General features: G+C 39.6%; 1 protein-coding gene across 1 annotated transcript in view; it reads right to left on the bottom strand.

The window, feature by feature from the left end:
• LOC104162471 (spermatogenesis-associated protein 16-like) overlaps nucleotides 1–8123 on the bottom strand; it is a gene marked incomplete at both ends in the record, with an annotated part of 31274 nt that extends 23151 nt beyond the window's left edge. Inside the window, 3 exons of the mRNA XM_009701205.1 lie at nucleotides 3569–4207; nucleotides 6139–6216; nucleotides 8037–8123. Coding sequence (XP_009699507.1) covers nucleotides 3569–4207; nucleotides 6139–6216; nucleotides 8037–8123 — 804 coding nt within the window. The remainder of the gene's footprint in view (nucleotides 1–3568; nucleotides 4208–6138; nucleotides 6217–8036) is intronic.
• Nucleotides 8124–8931: the final 808 nt, after the last annotated feature.

The following is an 8931-nucleotide window of genomic DNA, read 5'->3' as shown; positions in this document are numbered from 1 at the left end:
TACATTCCAACAGATGGATGCCAAAAATTTAGGAAAATTTACAGTGTGTCTTAATGTAGTATATATAACATACTGTATTATTGAGCTAGGAGGTAGAAGAGAGAAGACTATCGCCCCATTTTCTGCAGCTACTTTCCTCACTAACAACAGAAAGTACTTAATTCTTAAGCTCTAATGGTGAGAGTTCTCCAATGGAGCATTATTTTTTCCTCTCCCAGGCCAACTATACTGCAGCTGCCTAATGCTAAGTCCCCCCTGATTAATATAATGGTAGCTAAATAGTGCAGAAATAGCGAGAAGCCACCAATTCTTCTCCTGATAACACTGCCTTCCCAATGTCTGTGGTAATCAGCAGCATGCTGTCCAACATATAAAAGTCTCTAAATTAAACAAGCATTTCAGTTTTCCTTTCTGGCTGCTAACTTTCCTTTTTTTTTTTCCCCAAATCCAACAATTTCAGTGCTAGACTTTCAGAACTGCCTGTTATTTGCATATCTGAAAAACAACATGATCTAAAGAATGATAATATATCATGAATATATAGATGGATCTAGAAAAGACATTTTGGTTTAGAGAAGAGCCAAGAAATTCATGATATTTGCAATATGTAAGGTAGCACTAAGTTTAGAGACACTATTCAAATTTAATGCTATGCAGACACTTTTCTGGATCAGGATCTCTAACTCAAAATGTTGCAATGTCAGACTAAAGCCTTAATTTCCTTAAATTCGAAAAATGTCTGTAAACATTTTGCACCAAAAACCATAACTTTGAATTTCCTGATCTTTAGGCTTACTATGTATCACGTGAAATGCAGCAGAATTTTTGTTTATTTCTTCAAAAAGGAATGGGCGAAACAACCATGGTTCCAATCTCAGCAGCTTAAGTTTGCTGGTTTTGTCTCCACCATCTCCAATTTGTCTACATCTAAACAAATAGGCAAATTGGAGACGACGCAAAGAAAGAGCCACAAAAATTATATAGAGGTTTAGAAAACATGACCTAGGAGGAAATACTAAGAGGACTGAATTTATTTAAGTTAGAGAAGACTGAAAAGAGATACGCTAAGAGGTTGCAAGTACAGAGAGAACAGGTTGGTTAATTGCTCTTCATGTCAAATAAGGATACAAAAACATTACGGGCTATTTTGCAGCATGGAAGATGTGGAAAAACTTTCTGTCAGCTTGCTGATGTAGATCAGAAGTCTGTCTTACTGGAGATTTTTAGAAATGGAGTAGAGAAGTGTTTTTCAGGGATATTCTGGGTTTTGCTTCTGAGGAGAGCTAGATTAAGAGACTGCTGAGAAGCCCCAGCCCAACAATTCTGTGATTTCCCAATCACTGTCCACAGTCCCGGGAAGGAATTCATTAATCTCTACATATTCTTTCACCAGGATGTCTATTAGCAAGCTTTTCCATTTCCTCTTAGGAGGAGACAAGTACTCCTTTCTTCTCAAGGAACAAGTGTTTTTGTCCCCATCACAGCTCATTTCTGAACATAGCAAAAAAAAAATAAAAAGCCTAAAAAGGATTGTACTTTCTAATTTTACTAACTCACTGCTATAATATTTAATGTTTTAAAATAAAATGCCTTCAGTATTGTAGAAAAAAATAGGAATTTGCTTGTCAACTGTAAACCTCTAGTGTTTTACAAATCCTTTTGAATTAAATTTGGCAGTACAGTGCTGAAACAAGTATAGTTGCACCCTTTTTCAGGATGTCAAGTGTATAGCTGAAGTGATTGGGGTCAGAGTGGAGATAAAATGTTAGAGAGAGTCCAGGTGTTCCTGTAAAGTAGAAAGTGTCTCTCTTATTATTTTTTTTTTTTTAATTTTATCTGAGAAGAAGACGGTGGCCTTTAAAATCCTTACAGTTACTAAGAGTAGTTTTTTGCATCATGTATCATGGAAAAAGTCAAGCCCTCATCTGCACAGTAAATGTTAGCAGTTAGGTTAATTGTGAGGATATAGGGCATCTTTCAAGGTTTATAAGACAGCTATACTCTTGGAAATACTGTTTTCAAAACACTTTAATGCTACCTCTTTGAAAGCAGCCTTTGGCTGCAGAGTTCTACTACTTAACAGGTTTAACATTACTAAAAATTGAGATGCTGATGCCATTATTAAATTTCATTCTGCACACAAGCAAACAGTTTATCATAGTCTGTTCCCAGCAATTGTAATCCAATTTTTGTTATCTCACATTGTTTAAAAGAGAGAGAGAGAGAGAAAGATACTGTACATCAATCTGATAAAAATGTTTAAATAACTGGTGCTTTTTTGTGATTATGTCAGTTTTATAGCAGCATTATGGAAACACGACAGGGTAACTAAAATCTGATTATGTCTAAGTCCTTGCCCATTATGTGATTATTATGAACCATGACTTCTCCTGGCACATTATGAATTACATGGTCATAATACAAGGGATTTCCAATATAATTAACTGAGATTAGCAGCACTAGAGAAATCTGGGAATAATGATACAACTTTGAACAATCAGTTTTACTGTAAATGCTGCTAGCTCTGGCTTCCAGGAAACAGGAGGCTGGTGGATGTGACCGTGACCTACCTGCTGGGGTTTCCCACACCTCCTTTCTCTTCCCTCCCCCCATAAAATTAATTGGAACCTTGCTACAGTGTTAGGAACTCCCTCTTTTTTTCTTCTCATATTATACTGGTAAAATTCAAGGCTGGCTAAGATTTTCAACAACGTCAAAGGTCTTTAGATACCTCCTTTGAGGGGCTCAGCCTGAAACTGGAAAGGGCTTTTGAATACATAGAAACAACTACTTACTGAAGAACAGATCCGTTGAAGGCAGCTCAAGTTTGAGCTCTTAAAGGCAGAAACTAATGAAAATCACCGATTAGTTTCAAGGATCATAGCCAAGGTCGTATTATTTCTTAGAGTATCTCAGACAGGCAAGAAGTCTTTCTTACTACAAAAAAACAGCTTTTGGACTTAGCTGCTGAAGAGAAAGCCATCTGTGTCCAGAGGGGATTGCTCACTACTGGACCTGTCCTTTCTCATGCAGAAAGAAAAGGATTTCTGCAGAGATCCAGTGGCCATCTTCTGGCTTTAGACAAAAAAGGGAAACCGAGTGCGTGATGGAAATGCTGTATAGGGAAAAAAACAGACTAAAATAGACCTTTTGTTTAACTGAAGAATTAAACATTTCACCTAGTAGTGCATGGACAGCTGGGGTAGAGTGGGAACTCTTCTGATTATTGAGGTATCATTTCTCCCTGATAGAGCTGGGATTAAAAAGAGCCTATTTTTTTTACTCTATGGGACTAAAATTTCCTCCGTACATAAACACAGTTGAAGACTTAGAGAAAAATACAAAATCACCTGAGATGTTTTGATTCAGTCTAGTGCCCCTCTACTTCTATGATTTATTTATAGCTCTTAATTTTCAGATTTCACACGAAATTGCATCTCAGGATTTTTATGAAACCATATACATCCCAGGTTTGTGCTCCTTGTTCACTTTGATATTATTACTCCCAGTTAGTACAATGACAGCCTTTCATTTACTTTGCTATGGTGATTGTACTTTAACCCCATACCTCCAGTGCCATTGAGAACTGCTCTGCTGCTTCTGTGTAGTTCTCCTGCCTGTAGGAAGAGCTGGCTTCCTGGAGGGTCATCTGAAGCTGTTTGTCAATGTGGGGCAAAGCGCTGCCTTTCGTTGCGCTCACAGCATCTGCTTTTTCAGAATCACGACACGCTGATTGGGTGCTTGTAGACACCACAGGCTCAGCAAACTCAAAGGGAATGTCCTCCTCATCAGTGTAAACCAACTCCATTTCTATGTCCGTTAGTTTTTCCAGAGGAATACAAGACAGAGGTGTCGGGATTAACTGTTTGCCAGTCTCTAATGTGGTTTCTTCTTTTTCCACATCTAGGCTTTCATAGTTTTCTGATTTCTGTTCATGGCATGCTCTGTCTACATCGTTACTTTGTTTTTCCTTCTTTTTCTCTGCTGTTTTTACTCTCTCCATTATGTTTTTTGCTGCTCCATCCCCAAGGTGGTTTTTGACCTCTTGCAGTGCTTTTGGAATATCATTCCATTTGTTTGCTGCTACGTTTGACTCCTTACTACTACACATTTGCTGAGAGGTTTCATTCTTGCCATCCATGCTTATGAGATATTTTTGGAAGGCAGTGTTGTATTCTGATGCCACAACTTGAGCAAAGAAAGAGTCCTAGGAGAAAATGTAGAAAAGTTAAGAATGCTCAAACACTGCAAAGCCAAGAAAAGCATGCAAATGCTTTCTCCACTAGGCATATTGTAGGCACCGTTATGAGAGAAAACTCTTCAATAGTTAGTACACAGAATATCAGGCTCGCTGTAATTACTTTCTCTTTCCTGTGTAAAAGTTTAAGGCCCCTCAAATATTTTTAATAGCTCTTGATAGCAGATGTTTGTTTATGTAAAGTAATACCAGCGTACCAGTTTGTTACATCTGCAACAAGAAGGGAAAATCTGGCTTTTAATCAAAAGGAAAACAACCAAAAGCCTGTGACTGATTGACTTGCGTTGTGTGTTGTTACAGGGTGCAAAAAATCACTGTGGCCTGATTTGAGAGCTGTTATGCACAGTGACCGAGGTCAGAAAGGGATGTTCAAAAATCAGGCAGAGTGAATGTATTCCAGAGGGGCATGAGCTCCAAGTGCGGTGCCAGCTTCAGCTGCACTTGAGCAAAATTCAGATCTGGATTTGGGTTTCGAAGCCATTTCGTACTGAACTGTCTGCAAAGGACGCTGGAGTGTTGCTGCTAAAAACCAACCCTCCCCTAGTAGTTAACAGCCTACTAATTCTCAGCTCAGGGAACCAGTAGTGGATGCAAACTGGTACAACAAGGCGCAGATTCAAGTTCATAAACCTCTTCTCAACACCATTTCCTGTACAATAGGAAAGGTGACTTGATCTGCGTTGTAAACTCATAATTGTGCTCAGATTCAAAGGAAATGTTGATTTTTCATCTGCCTCTGCTGGCTTCAGAGTGAAAAGGTGGAAGGCACAGGTAATTATCTTGTCAGTTTTTCCATCAATTATGAAAAGTTTAATTGTAAATAGCTTTAATGATGATCATCTGTCAGAATGGTTTATTGAGCATAAGCACTCAGCCTTTCACCTTGTGTTACTGTTCAACAGACCTCTATATGTTTAGCACCAGTTTAATGTACTTAACTACAGCTTAAATACCTGGATGCTGTGGTGCGGTGAACTTTTATTGTTTAGGGCCATAGGCAGAAATTTATAGAAAGGGGTAAAGGGAAGAGGCGAAGGCATTTTAGGCCATATGAGAAGTTGATACTGAATTTTAGTGTCAATTAGGTTTCAAATCTTTGGCATGTTTTTCCCCTCTCCCCTGGCTAAGCCAGATTGCAGCCGGGACCGTCACCAGCCCTGAAGCAGGGAACTTGTTGATTTTGACATTTGCTCACAATCTCCAGGGTGAAAACTTTACTGTAGTAGAACTGCCTGTGGAGAAACTTAGTCCTCCTTCCATGACCGCAAGAGAAGGAGCGAGAGGTGAGGGGATAATTGTGTGATTGAAAGTAATTTCAGCAGACTTTTTTCACCAATGTGCTGAGCAATCACAACTCCTACTGAGTTCAATGGGGATGGAAAACCACTGGCCCTTCCCAGATAGTGCTCTGCACTTGTCAGAATAGAGCTCAAAGGAGTCATATTTATAGCAAGCTATTTTGAATGGCAGCAGTAAAGCAGCTGGAAAAGGCTAACGTACTTGCATCTGGCAGCAATTTTACCTGTTTGTAAGACATTCAATCCCTTTTTAAAACAAACCATATCATAGCCTAAAGATTGGAAGCTGTGTTGTTCAGTGCTGGCTTCAGCACTAGGTAATTTAGGAAATTATGATTTATCTTCACTGTGCAGCAGAGCAGAGATACTCCCAGCCAGCCCCAGCACCAGCTGAGCGGATGAGCCTGATAATCTTGGTGCTGTATCATGCCAACATAACTGTCACATATGGGACGTATATGGCCCCGCAGTACACGGCTGTACCATGTTCTGGAGGGGAAACACAGGACTTTCACAGCTTCTTGGGTGGGCGGTTCACTGAAGGTCCCATAGAACTCTAGAAAATGAGATTTAAATGTCTACATAAGATACAAGTTTGCCGGAATTTTCCTCTGAGCAGCCATATAGTACCAAGGAGCCCTCAAGGAGAATTAGTGGACTCTGCTCCTCACCAGAAAGGTAACAAAGGCAAAGCCCTATATCTGAAAAGGGGTTGATCTCATTGTGAATGGGAAATCAGCTGGACCAAACTGTTTGCCATGAGACTGTCTTAAGAATTTTAAAATAATTTAACATGGAATAAAAAAAAGCAGAGCACAAACTGTGAAATACAAACCAATAATTCTTTAATCACTTACAGACATTTCTTTGGTGGACCAGCACCTGAAATGAACTTTGCTGTATCAAGTGGATTTATACTGCTCCTGTTGTATTTTTAGGTATTCAAGCTGATTAACATGACTTTGGGTTGTGCAATGGAAGCACATTGTAACTCACGCAGGCTCACTTTAATCACTGCCTCAATAAAAAAGCACTTCCAGGGAAAATCTTTTAGAAAATCATTATCTTTGTCAGTTAAATATTTTCTTCAGACTTTGGTTAGAATGTCTGGTTTTTATTTTGGAAGCGTTTACTGTGAAATGCTTCTAATGAATCACTATGCAGGGGAATATAGATAGAAAATTTAGCGCTATAGTCGGAGGGAAACTAAATTTGTGAGCTCTGAGGAATGATCTTCCTGATCAGTCATAAGCGAGTTCAGCTTTCTGCATATTTGAGGGTTAATCTTTACTAAGAGATGACTATCCATGGCACTACCAGCTACTACAGCTAAGTATTTTGTTGGGTTTATCAGCAAGGAAACGACATATCTTCAAATGGAGAGGCTTACATGAAAAAAAAAAAATCAATGCAAAAGGAACATAAGATCATTTGTGTTTTAAAACCTTCTGGTTTTGCCCGTTGATTTCCCAATATATTTAAGAAAATCACCTTGGGGAGAGTGGCCTGCGTATTAGAAAATGTAAACTTCCTTACGTGCATAATCTTATGAACCCTATTACTTACACTTTTTTTCTGTATCTAGTTTGATTTTGCTTTCAACGCCTTCTCCTATTATCTCACATCAGATTAGAGAAGAACCTGCTGAGAAATCACACTGACATTTCAGCTGGCACCTAGTTGCTAAATTCTTTGCCAGTTCTTTGATGAGCCCTTTATTCTTCATAATTTAAACTTTGATTTCAACCAAAAAAGCTTTTGCCCTTACAGTTGTGAAGTAAAACCTTTCTAAACACCAAAGACTTCAGTGCTATCTTCCTGAATCTACATATAGCGAGGCAGAACCACTGGGCTACATCCAGCATTGATTTAAGTGGAGTGACAGGAGAGAGGAATTTCTTCTAGTAGTTCTCGGGGGGGATTAAGCTGCCTTGAAACTGGACCTCATTACCGTGCTGTTACCAGCTCTTTGAGACAAGAATTCTGGGGGGCTGCACTTCAGAAAAAAGATCTGTTTCCCAATTTCAGTAAAATCTTTCAGTAGACAGCACAAGTTGCTGTTTCTTAGGATCACGGTTGCCTTTTTTGACATAGGCTATAGAGGAAGAAGCAAATTCAAGGAGAGATTGGCCTGCTGGACCATAACCTTTGCATGGTTGGGAGGTCTAGAGGGATGGTACGGCAGCTAGGAAGCAGAAAGGGGACTCAGTGATTACATTCCTTACTCTGAAGCAGATTCCTTACACTGACCATTCGACAGCAGTCCAAGTGAACCCATGCTCTGACACCAAACATGCCTCGTTAGTGCCTTGCTAGAACTCAGAGACAAATTAGGCATTGGATCTGGAGACAGCAGTAATTCTCTCTCCCCTCACCCTATCAGAACTGGCGGAGATTTCTGTTGTCACTGCTCTGTTTTGTTTTCACTTCCTCTGCAGCATAAGGTACAAGCTGCCTTGTTCAGGATGGTCTGGCTGTACCTCATCTGCTGTCCCAGAAGCTCTAGTCATTAGTCGTCCATCTGTATTTTGTGCTCTCTGCTGTGGATCTCCAATGCTGCACGGTTTCTAGAGGATAACAGCACAACATTTTTCAGCCAGAGCATGACTGTATCTGCAACACACATGCATTTTGTGCAGATACCCCATCTGTCTTTCAGTGAGCTCACTTGCGTACCAGCAGCCATATAGTTGTCTTAGCCTGATACCCCACCATGGCTAATTCACCCTGCTAGAAGATACGTATAACAACAACTGCCGTATTGCTGTACTACTTAGACAGTGATGGGACTTTTCCAGAAAGTTATAGGAACTGAACTCTTTCATCTTTAATAGTTTTTTCTCCCAGAAGGCCATCTGAAATCACAGGGCAGTCATCTGCTACAGTTCATTTCAGTGCAAGTGTTGGAACAGGCAAAACTGCATCCAAAACTAAGCAGCAAGTATAAGAAAATTATACCACTGGTACTTGTTCAAGTGTTATCCCACTCCTTCACTGTCCTCTAGTACAGACAGAGAAATATAGTACTATAACAAAACACATCCAAAGCCTCACAACAGATAGGTCATTAGCTGCCCTCCTCTATAATAATTTCACTTATATTGAATTCCAGATATCCTGATCCATCTCTAAGGTGAGAATGCTCCAGTTTTATCACTTAAAAATGAAGCAAGATTTATCTATATTAGATTTACAGACAGACTTTCTGAATGAGCATGTGCACTGACAACAGCTATGCTGAGATCTGAACAGGAGATTTTTTCCAGTCCATCTTTCAGTGGGAGGACTTAAGCACTTCCTTTACTGCTGAATACCACAAAGGCTCAGACAATCTATTGATGACGAAGGTCAGCACCTTCTTAGCAGCCCATAAAG

The sequence above is a fragment of the Cariama cristata genome, unplaced genomic scaffold, assembly GCF_000690535.1.
Source record: "Cariama cristata isolate BGI_N322 unplaced genomic scaffold, ASM69053v1 scaffold6930, whole genome shotgun sequence".
Taxonomy (NCBI): Eukaryota; Metazoa; Chordata; class Aves; order Cariamiformes; family Cariamidae; genus Cariama; species Cariama cristata.
The sequence above is the reverse complement of the archived record's forward strand: the minus strand, read 5'-3'. Positions and strand labels throughout refer to the sequence as shown.